Genomic DNA, 16,710 nt, shown 5'->3' on the forward strand with positions numbered 1-16,710 from the left:
TGTAGTTTTTTCTATCACCTGTTTTAGCCAATCGAATCACTATACATCAGAGTGTTGTCTCTCAATCAGTTAGTAGACACTAAATGAAGTCACATAGAAACGTTCAACTTTGCAATTTGTACTCTTATGACATCAGTAAAACGTGCGTATGCCACGAGTAACGAGAAGAATTATGCACTTTGTAAGCTATGGCATAGTAACATGACATATGAACATTAACAGCAACAAATAAAAATACTTGTTACTCTTAATTTCGGTTTCATTTACTCCTGATACATAACACTTTCGGAGGCCCTGCAGACGTATATATTGTATATATAACATAAAACCAAAACAGTACAAGTTTCTACCTGCAAATACAAATAACAAAATATTACAATCCCAAAACTTTATTATTTTCTTATATCAGGTTTGTGACTTCAAAGCTCACTTTTCAGGATGTAATTTTACAGATAATCTATAATTTCAAAAAGTTCACAACCCACTTTACAACTAAACTGTTAAAGCTATTACTTGGAATCCCAGAAACGATAGTAAAGTAAGTAAGATGTATGTTCTACATTACATCATTAAAGGTTATGGAAATAAATTGTTGTTCTATAATAACAAAATAAACTATAGTTAAAATAAAATGTTATTTTAAAGAAAAATCATAAAGAAATGAAAAAAATTATATCTTATCAGTTTGAATTAGTTTATTTTGAGCATCTGTTGATCCATTTAATTTATAGAAAAGTTGTGTTTTATGTTTGTATATTCTTAAAAACATTTAAGTTTAGTTGAAAATGGATGTTTGAGAGTTTCATAATATATTATCCTTAAAATTACATCAAGAAAAAATGACCCTTTTAGTCACATCTATAAAAAAAAATAAAGAAAAAATAAAAAAGTTTAAGGATTATTTGAAAAATTGTTAAACAAAGTACTTACTAAACAAAGTACTTACGAGTATTTATCGAGTTTAAGGATTTTATCTTATTGCTGTATATATATTTCTATAGTATATTTATAAATATTTTCGTTTAATGTATTGAACCGTACATATAAACAGTCTGGACAAAAGTATGGGATAACAAGTTTATTTAACTACTTTCAAAGTTTAAAGAATGTATTCTTTACAGTTACGTATATCTACTATATATCATATTAAAGTTATATTAAATAAAATTGTCACATCTATGCGAAAGTAAAGTTTTAAACGGTGGCAACGCTTCCTATTCATCATAGCTCTTCTGATTATAATAATAATAATAATAATAAAAGGAAAATTCATCGGAGTAATTCTATAGTAACAGAATGGTACATCACCCTAAAATTTCAGTAACGAAAGAGTCATATCAGTTATGAATGGTTAATAGATTTTATATCAGTTGTAAAAAGGAAGCAAACACTGCTGTTAAAAATCTCATGAATTAAAGTAGAACTTTGCAGGGAACGACGAATGAGTTGTAACAATTATTTGAAAATAACGGGAAAATTTGGCTTAACCTTCAACTGTTAAAATGTTAAACCATCAAGTGAAAGTCTTGGAATAAAATGTTGGTTTAGAACCTGATAAAAAAAACATTTCATAGAAAAGAAGATAACTTTATAATAGTAAACACTAACTGAATAAAGCATCAAGTAATAATATTCTTCCTCGTTTTACTTGGCTTTTGTATGTTTCTGTTATCGAAGTAATCGCCTTATTTTCCAGGTCGGTTTTCCGAGACTTAAAACAATTAGAATTCGTTTGCATGGATATGACTGATTTAGAAAAGTGGACAGATGCTTTTAAACAAGTTAATGTACCTGTTACATTATCAAAGAGCTGTTCTATGGAATCTTTGGTATGTTTGTTTTCTGCTTTAATTTTTTTTTGCGAAAGTTTATGAAAAACATCATATATGAAATTTTCTTTAACAAACATAACAATTGTGTACGTTAGCTTGTCACTATCACACATTGTTTAATTTCAAAGTTTTATTATTCAGAACTTTTAAAGTTTAGATAAATATTTTGTTGTATGATTATAATAATTTTTTTAGGTTTGGGTTACGGTACGTTTGTCTGGTTTTTTATTTTGTTTGGTTTACAGCATCATATTTCACATTTTCACTCTAAGTGCGCCTTGTTCCCAAACTGGATTCAATTTTTTAAGGGGTTTTACGGCATTTCTTTCATAATTTAAGGAGAAATTTCTTCATAGTTTAAGCTGTAAAGACAAAATCAAGGACACTTAATATATTGTTTCATTAGGTTTGAATTATAAGTAAGCTCCTTTTCACTTTATGCATAGACCTGCCATAGTCAGGTAGTTAGGGCGCTTTACTCTCAATCTGAGGACGGCAGGTTCGAATACCCATCCCACTAAACATGCTCGTCCTTTCAGCAGTGTGGGCATTATAATTTGACGGTCAGTTGCACTATTCGTTGGTAAAAGAGTAGCGTAAAGGTTGGCGTTTGGTGTTGATGAATAGCTTCCTTCTTTTCTAGTCTTTCACTGCTAAATTAGAGATGGCTCGGACTAGTAACCCACGAGTATGCTTGCACAAAATTCAAATATACCTTTCGACTCTGTCTATTTGTTGGTATCACCTGAAACTAAGAACTTCAAGGTTATTTTAACTGTCTTTATGTTATATTAAATGTAATATTAAATCTAATTCCATTTTTTATCTGTTTATTTAGTGTCAGGTGGATTCCAATTCAACCAAAAATGTTTACACTTCTCAAGCTACGCGAATGATCTTAGAGAAGGGAAGAGAAAAGGTAGAGCAGGTATGAAAACTTAAGCCATTCACTTCGTTTGTAAATTATTTTTAACTGATTTAGCTAATTAAGAAATACCTATACTTTAATACTTTACTTATGGTTTTCAAAATGAGAGAGTTCTTACAAGTAGAGAAAGGGGCTCATGTAGGTGTTATTATCAGTAACAAGAGGATTAAAAAATTTTCATATTCGAAGAAGAATCTTAATTAAGACAGAGCATATATCCAGTAGCTATATATTCTTAATGGCTAAACTTCTGTTACCAGCAATAGCTTTTGAACGGATTTTATCTTAATAAAGGTGCTTGTTTTTTGTAGTTTTTTTTGGATGTAAAACAGAACGTTATCCAGAACAACATTACTTGAAAAATAGGTATATTATTTGTAAAATTAAAGATTTAACGTTTTTCGTTTTCACAAATAAAATGGGACAGTCTTCTTACTTTAATTTTCACATTTGATTTGATTTTTCTTCAATAAGCCTGTCCAATATACTTTATGGTTAATGACCCCCAATGGCACAGCGACACGTCTGCGGACTTACAACGCTAAAAACCGGGTTTGATACCCCTCGTGGATAGGGCAGAGATAACACTTTGAATATCTTTGTACTTAATTACAAACAACAACAATCATGTTGTCAATTTTTTGCTTCGTCGCTCACACATTTCAAAATGGAAATCTTACATTTTATTACCTACATTTGTGAAAAGCCAATATCGTTTTAGGATGTAGTTTTCAATAGTCAGTAAATCTCGGAACGAAAGTAGCTAAATTCATTCAAACGATTTGGGAAAAGATCGCATTGATACCATGTCGTAAAATCTTATAACATTCGCCTTAGCTGTTACAAATCACACTACTAAACTACCTTGTTTATTCAAAGAGTAACAGCTACAGAACAGTCTATTCTGTTTTGTAATAACTATTGTTTCTAATATAAATGCTTCTTAAGCCCTTAATATATTGTTGTATTAAGTTTTGTTGAACAAATAGTTAACAAAGCGACAGATCAAGGCCAAGCCAATTTCAAGTAATTTCCGTGTGTAAATTCTGTGTTTTTACAGAAAAGACAACAATAACAACATCAAAATAAAATGCAAGGCCAAATTTCGATTATAATACTAATAAATTATATCAAAAACTGGTGTAATAGCTCATTTTCTTTGCCGTGGAATTATTATCTTGTTATATAATATTTAAAAAGCTATCCTTTTGGTTTTATTATAGTATTTGTTTCAAAAAGCTCCTGAAATAAAAGTGTTAAGAAACGTCTAATTATTAATCTCAGTAGCTTTGTATTCGAATTGATTGTTGGAATCCTAGATTTTCCAAGACCCTTATATGGAGAAACAAGTGGACGAACTGGCAGGAATGGTTGAGTCATACATGGAAATTGTAGAAAAGAACATACAAGATACAACCCCAAAGTACATCATGTTGCTTTTAGTACAGGAAGTAAGTGCTGGTGTCTGTTTCCTTACCTACACTATTATAGTTATATTAAAGTATGATACTTGTGTTCAAAAAGTCCCTATTTATATAGACACAATATTTGCGTGTCATATTTTTGTGCTTAGTTTTTTGTGATTTTGTATCACTTTTACTACCACAGTTGTAAAAAACAAAACTAACGATAAAATCGAAAATAGCAAAAGTTAGTTTGTCAGTAAAACAACTCATTATTTATTACAAAGTATGTCACTGTTGAAGGAGTAGGTAGCAGTTTCGATATTAAATTCATTATTCTATGGTATGAATTTAAGTTTAAAACTAGGGGTGTTCAGAGATCATTTGATTCCTCTTGGCCCCGTTCATGAATTATGGTTCATGGAATATATGCCTAAAAAAGTAATGATAATAAAAACTATATTCTAAAACAACTAAAACTCGCCTTATTTTGGTACAAAATTCAGTACTTATTTATAAATAAACTGAGCTGAAAATTATGATGAAATATAAACACAATTAACTCGATGATCATGCCCCGTCAGACCAACTAAGGAGGCTTTTGAACGTTTTTCCAAACACATTTTACGTAACATTAAAAGAATATATTTTAATATCGGTTAGAGTCCCATGTAATTCACTACCTTATTGTGAATATACACTGCTGGCCAAAATCGTAAGGCCGATGAACATAAAGAAAAAATATGTATTTTGCGTTGTTAGACTCAACCACTATGAAATTAGCATAAATACTAGCTGGTCAAAAGTTTAAGACCATACTGAAAAGAGGTCCTAAACAGGGTAGGAAATGCCAAACAAGAGGTCTCGGTAGTGAGTTGCACAGCCGTCATTGCGAATAACTTCAAACATTCGCTTTGGCATGGTCGATATAAGCGTTTGCAGAAGGCTGGCTGGAATGTTATTCCAAGAGGTGAAGTTGGCTTCTCGAAGATCGTGCACCGTTTGGAATTGACGTCCATTTTTATAGACTTCCCTTTCCATCCACCCCCAAACATTTTCAATAGGGTTCAGTTCGGGCGAACACGCTGGATGGTCCAAATGAATCACGTTATTCGCCACGAAAAAGTCCTTTGTCCTGTGAGCATTGTGGATTGCAGCATTTTCCTACTGAAAAATCCAGTCATTTCCACACAAGCGAGGGCCTTCAGTCAATAAGAATGCTCTCTCCAACATGCCAATGTAGCCAGCTGCTATTTGACGCCCCTGAAGCTTCATTGTTCCATGGAAGGAGAAAGCACCCCAGATCATAATGGAACCTCCTACACTGTGTCGTGTAGAAAATGTCTCTGGTGGGATATCCTTATCGCCAGTAACGTTGAAAGCCATCTGGACCATCCAGGTTAAATTTTTTCTCATCAGAGAACAAAAGCCTTTGTCCAGTTTCTATGTTTCATGTTTGGTGCTTCTCATCAAAGTTTAACCGAGCTGTTTCGTGGTGTGGAAGTAGGCGTAGCCTTTGAAGACGTTTACGGTTTTAAAATCCTTTCTCTCGTAGATGACGTCTTATTGTTCTTGAGCTGCATTCTGCGTCCGTAAGGGTCTTAATCTGGTTCGACGATCGGTTGATGTCTTGCCGGACAACCCATCGAATCCTCCTACTCAATGCCGGCAACATTTTCTTGGGCCAACCACTTGAAATTCTCGTTCCGTAGCTCTCAAGGTCTTTTAACAAATTTGCAACAGCAGTTTTACTAAGCATAATCTCACCAGCGATGTCACGTTGAGAGACACCTTGCTTTTGCTACTCGACAATTCTGCCACGTTTAAATTCTGTCAACGTTTTAGCCTTTGCCATGTTTTTTACCCAATGTAACACAGGAGATGTCAGTGGGAGATGTTGACAACGCTAATGCTTGAACACAAATGACTAAATTTCGTTACGTGTTTACCGATTAACGCTTCATTTCAATATGTTCTTAAACTTTTGACCAGCTAGTATTTAGGCTAATTTCATAGTGTTCACATTTTCCATATTAAATGCTATAAAAGTTTTTATTTTTATTTTCCCTTTTCTTATTTTCGTCTTCCGAAGCTCTACTCAAATAAGTGGTTGAGTTTAACAACGCAAAATGCATATTTTTTTTCATGTTCATTGGCCTTAAGATTTTTGCCAGCAGTGTATATATGTATTAAAAAAAAACAACTAACCCTATTATTCTGAACGTTGTGTTGTAATTTTCAAAGTGATCAAGTCACTAAAATTCCACATCCAAATATTGTCCTCCGCTAATCTACGAATTGACAACGCTAAAATCAGGGATTCGATTCCCTTTGGTGGACTCAGCAGATAGCCTAATGTGGCTTTGCTATAAGATACACACACATCCAATTATTCTCCAGCTATGTGGACTTGCGAAGGTCAAGTATAATTTTGTTCTCTTCCTTTCTCCTCCACAAATGTTCCGGTTGCATTGTTCGAATGTTGAACGTTACATAAAAGAGGTCATTTGTTTCACAAAAGTTTATGTTATGAATTATTTGTATCTTGTTCATCATTCATACAATTATACACTTTGTTATTTCACAATGGCTTTTCACTATGTAAATATCCTTATAATACACAATATATACATCACAGTAATTATAAATTACGTAGGGATAGCAATGGGTGACTGGTTATTAAACTTATAAAACTTCTTTATGGATGAGAATTACTTAGGCTCATATTCATCATGTTTGACAAAGCGATCTAATGTGCGTGATATTTTTTCTATGTAAGTTTATCTTGAAGTAAGTGAATGAGGTGTTAAAAACCTGTCGTAGAGTGGTTAAATGTTTCTGTATTTATGTAAAAAACATAACAAAACAGGCTATGCCAGGCCTGTGAATTGAAAGAGGACAAAACAAGTACCTAAAAGACAAGCCTCATTTTACTCTGCACCTAATAAAGATTTGTCTTTCACTTAACACTAAATGTTCAGTATCTTTATTTTTTATATAACACTCAACCATTTTGTTAATCTCAGATATTTCATTATATTTCTGGTCGATCTTCTGTTATAAATCCACCCTATATAATACTCGTGTGGAAATCAATTCCACTTGATAATACCACAAGACCAAACAGACATAGACCCGCATGGCCAGGTGATTAATCTGAGGGTCGCGAGTTCGAATTTCCGTCACACCAAACATGCTCGCCCTTTCAGCTGTGAGAACGTTATAACGTGACGGTCAATCCCACTGTTCGGTGGTAAAAGAGTAGCCCAAGAGTTGGCTGTGGGTGGTAATAACTAGCTGCCTTCCCTCTAGTCTTACACTGCTAAATTAGGGACGGATGGCGCAGATGGCCCTCGTGTAGCTTTGCCGGAATTTCAAAACAAACAAACCAAAAAGATGGGTATTTATGTTTGGCCTCATACTCAAATATTCATATATCCTAATTGAATTCAACATGTCACAAATAAATTTTAATTTTTAATAAGTCAGAGCATTTCATAAATATCACATGAAATAGGTCATAAAAGCGGGCATAAGCATGATAACGAAACAAGATAATTATTGTTCTAAAACAAGATATTTATTATACTAAAAGATATATCTAAAAACTCCACATCTGTAGCAGTCACTGACCTGTTCATTTTTATCTGTCATTGCTTTTCAGACGTTGAACTATGCTTTATGCGATTTAGCAGGAGACATAATAGGAATCACAAATACCGTAAGTTTTATTTTATTTCTAGTGATTTGAAGTAGTTTATAAAATACCTATAACTATGTACATTTTATTGTTTCATACGATTGTCAATTTTCAGAGGAGGGGCAGTATAAAAAATGCAATGTTCTAGTTTAGGATAAACTTAGCTGAAGTAATCGTTTGTAAGTGATATTAATTTCGTAGATGTTGCCCACTTCTTGACGTTGACGTTAACTTTAATGACTTTGTAAAGTGGTCAACAGATAAGCCTAAACTGAAATACTTTCCTTTATTAATGCAACACTATTATAGATTTAAACACTTCTTGAGATGAGGCTATACTGTCATTCTTGAAGTTAACTGAAGTTTTCTTAACGTTAACACTAACGTTATGAACTTCATTCAAGGCGTGAATGTTAAACTAATCATAATGTTATAATACATTATTTATATGAGCTTTGAATACAGATACTTCAAAAACACTTTTCTGATTCGTGATTTCTAGTTTATTATTTTTAAAAATAAGTATTTATGCATTATGGCACAGCGGCAGGTCTGCGGACTCACACCGCTAAAAACCGGGTTTCGATAACTGTGGTGGGCAGAGCACAAATAGTCCATTATGTAGCTTTGTGCTTAATTCTGAACAAACAAGCATTGTATGTAAAGGATATATATATATATGAGAGATATTACTGGCAAAATATTGTTGAAAGGAAAGACTAACATTGGATAATTCACGATTAAGGTGAACTTAACATTAGATCATCTATGACTTTCTCCTATCGATGAAACTAAGTTCATATATTGAAGTACAATATATAGGGGCTCAAAACGTTAACTGGGAATCTGAATACAGCTCACGTTTGTATAAGGGTATGACTAGAGTTCGGGTTTGCTTGCTTTTGTCGTTATTTTTATTTACGTTCTCAGAGGCAAGATTAAAGGTAAAGCTTTTTATATTTTACTTTTAAATTGAGGCTTAATTTCAAGTCGTTAGACATGACCAAATGTTGAAAATAAAATTCAATTTCTTAAACTTTATTCTGAGCTAGGAATAAATTTAGTTCTTTAGGTTTTGTATACGTGTAGAATAAAAGTTCAAGTACTTAAGACTGGCGACAGGGTTCATTTCTTTTAGACATAGTTTAAAGGCTAATTATTCAGCTCTCTAAATATTATATATTGATGGGGACTAATGTTCAACTCATTAGACATTATGTGTTGTGAGGCTAATGCTCAACGTTTTAAACATCACAAGATTATTAAAAATTGTTAGTTTAAAAAGGTGGATAGTGTTCTTCAGAAAATGATAGAAACAATACGAGAAGCTTAAAGTGAAATGAAGATAAACGAACAAGCTTAAGGTTTAAGAAATACGTTTGGTATTATTTCCACGAGCTATAAGTCTCTATTCTGATTCTCTTCAATATTACAGCTTTAAGTCATGGAAGTAAAATAAGTATTTGTAATTTATGAAATAACGTAAATACTACGTCTCAAACTTTAAGCTTGTTTGTCTACTTTTTTTGTAATTGCATGTTAACTTTAAGCCATGTAAGTTGTTTCTGTAATTTTTTAAGATCCCTCTTCACTCGTTTTCAATTTTATCAGTATTTAATATTGTCTTTTTTTAGTTTTTATATCCATCATGGATACAAGTCTGTATAATAGTAATACTGTCCTATTCGAGGCAGTTAAATATAATGAAATACATAGTTGGTGTATGATGGTCTGTTGGGAGACAATGACAACCTTTCAATTGGTTTCATCTCCAGATTGCACTATTCTTCACCCTCTCTTGTGGTCAGCTTCCAGATTGGCTACTCTATCTGCAATATCTATACAATTCACAAATCACATAGTGTTAGCTATAGTACGACACTTACCATCAGCCATCACCAAGATTGCCTATCTGATGCTCGAAACTGAGCTTGGTGCTATCTTTCAAACTATGGATAAAATAGTTCTATTGTGAGAGACAACCTAGATCTTTGCATAACATGGTCAAAATCGATTATGTACTAATAGAAACGAAAATTGTGATCATGTTAGCAGCAGCGAGTCCGAAAGGACAGGAACCATATACATAAACAAATGACACGTGACATCAATATAGTTGCAACAGTAAGTTAATAATCGTTATAGTACATGTGTTATGCCTGCAATATGAACATTAAATAACATTCACGGCCTGCACGTAGCAATATTTATTGATAAGGACTAATACTGAGCTCTGTAGACACTATCTATTGGTGAGGACTAAGTTTAAATTTATGTATTTTTTGTATGGATCAATATTCAACCCTGTAGACATTTTGAAAAACACTATCTGAACGTGCTCTTTAATTTTTTAAGATATAAGACTATTTACAGATAAGACTCAAGTTCAAGTCCTTAGCCTTAACTTAGAAGCGAAGCAAAAGCTCAAAGCTTTTATTTGTAGATGTAAATCAAATTCAGATTCATAGCGTTTATCCTTGAAAATTAATATTATGTCTAAACTTAGCGATTTAGTATGTTTGATATCGATATGGATAAAATGAAATAAGTTACTATTTCAATAAAACCATAAACAAAACATGAAGTTAAAATTGTCTTTTAACATTAATTCCAAAGACAGCAATTTAACATTATTAGTTTCTACCCCCAAAATTTATTTATTTTTAAGTATTAAATATTAATGCTGAAAATACTATTGGGTTTCAAGAGGTATTGATTCCTCATGGTGGATAGAAAGTAGATAGATTATTCTGTAACTTTAGATTTGAAATATGCTATTAGCTTTTAATCACGTTTTTCTCTGTGTGATACCTTTAAAACTAGCTGTCATTCAAAAATCCTTTAATAAGTAAAATATATTTGGTTATTTACAGGAAACTTTGATGGAAGTTTGTGCAGAAGAAGAAAAGAGAAGAAAAGAGTTACAATCAGCCTGTAACGCTATTGAAGAAGCTCTTAAAGTGATTGGAAGTGTATAAAAAATTTCCTATTCTGCATCTTTTTCCTTTGATTGGCAAACTGTCTACGATCCTCTTTTTACACCAAAAAAATAACTGATTAGTATTCATATAATTTAATTTTTTTATTCACGTCTAATTAAGCTAATTTTTAGCTTCTAAAAATAATTATTGGAATAACAAATTAATTTTCCCTTTCTTTTATTCTAAACATTTGCCACATTATGACGCCTCCCCTCGGTAGAAATGAGGAGGAAGTTTGGTGAGACATGGAATTGGACCCGCGACCCTCAGATTAACCACCTGACCATGTCTGGCCACTGGAGGCAAGGTGAGACGGGAAATTGGACCCGCGACCCTCAGATGAACCACCTGGTCATGCATGGCCATTACGAGTAAAACGTTCTTGCCTCCAGTGGTACAGTGGTATTTCTGCGGATTCACAAAATCGGTAACAGACAAACAAACTAACAAGCGCCCTAACCACTTGACTATGCCGGGTCTGAACGCTTACAATGAGATCGTCCAGTGACTACGACCAGCAGATTGTTAGTTTATCTCTCGCAAATATTACAACACATATATACTAACCTAGCGATAGTAGCACGAAGCAATGAGTTTCATCTGTTCTTTTATCCGAGATAACTACTTTGTTTCAGTTGAAAGTAAATATTTATTATTCAAAGTACGCCAAAACGATGATGAATGAAAAACAATATCGATTAACCTGTTGACTGCCAAATATTTCAGCTGTTATGACAGCTCCTATGCTTCTTCATTTTGTAACTTTTTTCGTGACGCCATTTTGGATAGCAAATGAAAAAAATTGTAAGTAGGTCAAATGCATGCATGGTGCTGACATCTAGCGTTGAAGTTAGATATTATTGAAAACGAATAAACTGTGTTACCGATCGGTTTGTCATCCTTAAAAGTAACTTACTTTCCAATTCCATGTAATCTACTTGACAATGTACTTAATATTTGCAATTTCCAATGTGAGTATTGCTTTCATGTACGGGATGCTTTTCTTTAAAAGTATAGTTAAACAATAATTATTAAAGGAAATGTCTTGGGCTTATGCAACACAAGAAACATGTGAAATACACTAAAATTCTTAAACACAAATATACTCTTCAAAACAAGAAACGCAAAAGGGATATTTTTTATTTTAAAGAGAAATATATGTAATGACGTTACAAGCTCAGAGTATGTGATGTTATACGTGTTAAGGCACTGATTGTCAGACCAAAATGACAATAAAAGTTGTGCACTTTGAAAACGGAGGAAAACATCGAATTTTTCGCCAAAACGCATTCGTGTCCAATAAATTTGTTTGAGAGATCTGCATGTTCTGCAAGTGCAACATGTGCAAAATCCCTATAAAAGTGACGGGTTCTCGGTTTCCATAGCTCAGTGTTAAGCCACCGACACGCAATACAGTTACGCCAAGACTGACTGAAGCACAACGCAACAACGCCATTGGTGGCTTGGAAGCAGGCAAATCTCGATCAGATGTTGCCAGAGCTGTGAATGTCCACCTAAGCACCATCACAAGGCTATGGAATCGTAACCAACACAATGGATCAACTCGTGAATGTTAACGAACTGGCAGACCTCGTGTGACCACGCACGCACAAGATCGCTACATCCGGTCACGTCACCTTCGGGATAGGATTACCACTGCGACGTCTACTGCCTCAACCATACCAGGGCTACGTAGGATTTCAGATCAGACCGTACGCAACCGTCTACGAGATGCAGGAATCCGACCTCGACGTACAGTCAGAGCGTCACTCACAGCAACATCGTCAAGCACGGCTGCAGTGGACTCGGGCACATCGGGTATGGCCTCATCGACGATGGAGGCATGTTTGGTTCAGCGATGAATCACGTTTTATGCTTCGTAGGCAGGATGGAAGGACCCGTGTTTACCGTCGCCGAGGTGGCAGCGTCATGATGTGGGCTGCCATCGCCTACAATGCCAGAACAGACCTTTTGCACATTCGAGGGAATATTACGGCTCAACGATACGTCGACGAGATTCTTAGGCCCCATGTGCAACCCATCATGGTGAACGTCAACGACGTTTTTCAACATGACAACGCCCGTCCTCACACAGCCCGACTCACCACTGTCTTCTTGAGACACCACAACATCAACGTTCTTCCTTGGCCCTCCAGATAACCAGATTTAAACCCCATCGAACATATTTGGGACGAGTTGGACTGACGTCTGCGATGGCGATAATCTCAACCGTAGACTCTACCTCAGCTTGCAGCAGCTTTGCAGACTGAGTGGACAGCCATTCCACAGGATTCGTCATCTCATCGCTTCCATGGGCAGGAGATGCCAAGCAGTTATTGATGCTCACGGAGGGCATACTCGTTATTGACGTTAAACTTCACCTAGTGAGCGTGGACTTCGCCTTTGCAGACTTTGGATGTTCAGCAGTGAATATGCAAAGTTTCACACATGTCATGCAGAACTACCCGGAATAAACTTGTTAACAATTTGTCTCATATTTTGCCTATTGCGTTTCTTTTTGAAGAGTATATATATAGAGAAAGAAACAATTCTGCTTAAACTCAAGAAATGGCTGATATCTCATAAACACAACAATTCATCTTGGTCCTTAAATGTTTAGGTGGCTATAATGTTATGTAGGAGAGGATCATGTAGGCTTACTCATTTAAATTTACAGATATGCTTGTGTAACAAAAATAAGTGCCCCCCTAGTCGCACAGCAGTATGTCTGCAGACTTACATTACTAGAAATGTAGCTTCGATATCCATTATGCTTAATTACAAACGAACAAAAATTATACCAAACGAGATGAAGTTGAATTAGAATGGTAAACTGTTTATACGGGTGATAATATTCAACTGATATAATACAAAGCATACAATTCAATTTTACATAAGAACTGAAGCATATACGCAAAAATATTTTACAGCATACAACAATGATTAAATTAAGTGAAAGAAACCATATTTACCCTTAAACAAAAGTAAATGAAAACAGACTAATAAGACATTCAATACACGCATTTACAAAACAATATTTGCACTAAAGAAAAACACATTACAAAAGAAAAAGAAGGTAATCAAATTACAGTGGCAGTGTCTCCATGAGGTAACGATTCTAATAGAGATTGCTTAGCACTTATATCGTAACAACTTTTCATCTTATCTCTAGCTAATTTGTCTTTCTCATGTATGAAAAAGTTTTACTCTGCCTCAATATATATTTTCTGCAAAATTATCTTGAGTAATGGTCCTCAAGATCCTCAGAAGATACAATGTTACTTCCAGCTCACCTTCAATAAACAGTTGCACTAGTGTTTTGCTTGCAGTTTTATATATCACTGCTCAATAACTCGTAACTGAAAGTAAAATATTTTGATTTTCATGATTTCTGGTGTTTAACCAGACAACTAGATAACCAGCTTAAAATAGAATAGTTTTGTTCTATCCACTGTTACATCAAAATATAGATTAAGTACTGTGGTTCTGACTTTGATATTAGTTGTTTCGCGCTGTTTGAGTAAACTACATAGTTAGGACAAATCTTATATTTCATAACGACCACAGCTTCACCATACCTAAACTTGTATTCTTGAATTTGACAGATTTTACTATAAAAAATCCCATATTCTTATTAATTGCAATCTTTATGATCAGACTATTGGTATAGATTCTAGACCAGATCCATCTTTGGTCAATCTTTCTCTGTGATATAATGAAAAACGACACTTAGAAGACTGCTAGAAATCATTCAACTGCTTCACTATTGCAAATATCGCATTCTTACCATTTTCAGGAATTCAGACAAAGCCTTAGTTTCTTTTTATCTTGAATAGTAACCTAATGTTGCGACATTCACTGTTGGACATTAACAAGACCATAAATTTCAATTCTGGTCAATAATACTCATTTGTAACGGCAAGCATACAATTAAAAACATTTACTGATCTGTAGTTTAATTTTAAAAGTTTCATATCAGTTTGAGATTTTGTTCTATCGCAGATATAAATCATCTGGTGTTTATGAACTTTTTTTAAAGAATTAAATAACGTCTAAACAGTGTAGGAAAAAAAAAACCTTTTATGTTATTGCTAGAATATGTCGTAGCAATTTAAATCCGTGTACGAAGCCTCGACTACGTTGTGTGTACTTTATTATGCCTCACGAGAATGTGACGTTGTTGTACGTTCAAATTATTTTCAGATCTTAATGAAGGCCACTGATGAACAAAGCCTTCGAATGATAATCTTGCTTGTTTGTTTTGAATTTCGCGCAAAGCTACTCAAGGGCCATCTGCGCTAGCCGTCTCTAAGTTAGTAGTGTAAGACTAGAGGGAAAGCAGCTAGTCATCACCAACCACCGCCAACCTTTAGGCTACTCATTTGCCAACGAATAGTGGGATTGACCACCACATTACAACGCCCCCACGGCTGAAAAGGCATGTTTGGTGCAACGGAGATGCGAACCCGCGACCCTCAAATTACGAATCGAACGTCTTAGCCTACCTGGCCATGCCAGATAATGTAATTTGATTATTCACAAAATAAGGCCAAGGAGACCCAAGTTCTTTTAGTGTTATGGAAGCCCAGTCACATAAAAATACAGATATTTATAATGAAAACATTGTATGCATATTACGAGATGTAAAACGTTTAAACAGAATAGAATAGCAATTAATTCGTTTGTTGGTTTCATTGTGTGTATTCTTATAGCAAAGCCTCATTGGGCTCTCTGCAGAGCCCACAGAGGGGAAACGAACCACTGATTTTAGCGTCGTAAATTCGTAGACTCACCACTGTACTAGCAGGGGCTGTTTCATTTTGAATTTCACGCAAAATTACTCGAGAACCATCTGTACCAGTCGTACGTAACACCTAGCTAATTATTCTACATAACTCGTCTCCTACTCTTGGGCTATTCTTTTACCAACGAATAACACAAAATGAGCAATTTAAAGGATATCGCGCTACATAAATTGCATAAGGCTTAATTACACTTCACACACACACAGTAAAGTGTCATATTGTACTAATAAAATAACTTAATACTCAAAGTTTGGTTCGTACAGGTGACTGAAACAATTATTTTCCAGAATGGTGGTTTGTTTCGTATTATTGTCTCATAATAATGCTTATTACATCTTCCTGTTCATGATATGCTCTGCCTGGATTATCTACTTATGTTTGGACTTCAAGCCATTAAAGGAATACGTAAGGAGAAGATTAAGACGTTACACATATGGAATAAATTTTATACATAAGAATAGACCAAACCTATACCATGAATTTGGATTTGTGTTGTTTTTTTTTAACGTACGATGTTTTGTAATTCATTTCGGCGATATAGAATGGTTCCATAGAAAACAATATAATTTATTCTGTACCTTTAATGCAATTATTCAATTTGAAATTTGTTTACCGGTGAATCAGTGGTACATTTAGGGACGAAAATCCCGCGAAACGCAAATGACCCTTTGACTGGCTTTACACTAAAAGTAACGTTAATGGGAATTTGGTGCAAAAGTATATGCTTGCTAATCAAAATAGTTATTTTAACTTATCTGATCTAGTCAACTTTAAATCTAACGTTTTGTCGTTTTATTACGAAAGAGAAAGCACGGTTCTCACTTCAACAAAACAAGCCAAACCAGTTTGTGACTATAGCGTTATAAACATTTCTTCCTTTGTAGCAAATAACACGAGATTTTAATTAGAAGTTATTACAAAATGCTTTTATGTCACACTTATTCAGTAGGAAACCTGACTCAGGCACGATTTGTACAAGTAGATTGTTGAAGTAAAAACTTTACGTACATTTTCACTCGTTTCCTATAAAGTACCTTCAAGCGACATGAGACAAGATAATA

General features: G+C 34.2%; 1 protein-coding gene across 4 annotated transcripts in view; it reads left to right on the plus strand.

The window, feature by feature from the left end:
• LOC143226313 (dynamin-1-like) overlaps window positions 1-10,857 on the plus strand; it is a 48,440-nt gene extending 37,583 nt beyond the window's left edge. For all 4 annotated transcript variants that reach the window (XM_076457133.1, XM_076457123.1, XM_076457114.1 and 1 more), the window contains 5 exons: window positions 1,697-1,829; window positions 2,671-2,760; window positions 4,080-4,211; window positions 7,828-7,884; window positions 10,737-10,857. In XM_076457133.1, coding sequence (XP_076313248.1) covers window positions 1,697-1,829; window positions 2,671-2,760; window positions 4,080-4,211; window positions 7,828-7,884; window positions 10,737-10,841 — 517 coding nt within the window. In that variant the 3' untranslated portion in view covers window positions 10,842-10,857. The remainder of the gene's footprint in view (window positions 1-1,696; window positions 1,830-2,670; window positions 2,761-4,079; window positions 4,212-7,827; window positions 7,885-10,736) is intronic.
• The last annotated feature ends 5,853 nt before the right edge of the window (window positions 10,858-16,710 follow it).

Source organism: Tachypleus tridentatus, chromosome 1 (assembly GCF_004210375.1).
Source record: "Tachypleus tridentatus isolate NWPU-2018 chromosome 1, ASM421037v1, whole genome shotgun sequence".
NCBI lineage: Eukaryota > Metazoa > Arthropoda > Merostomata > Xiphosura > Limulidae > Tachypleus > Tachypleus tridentatus.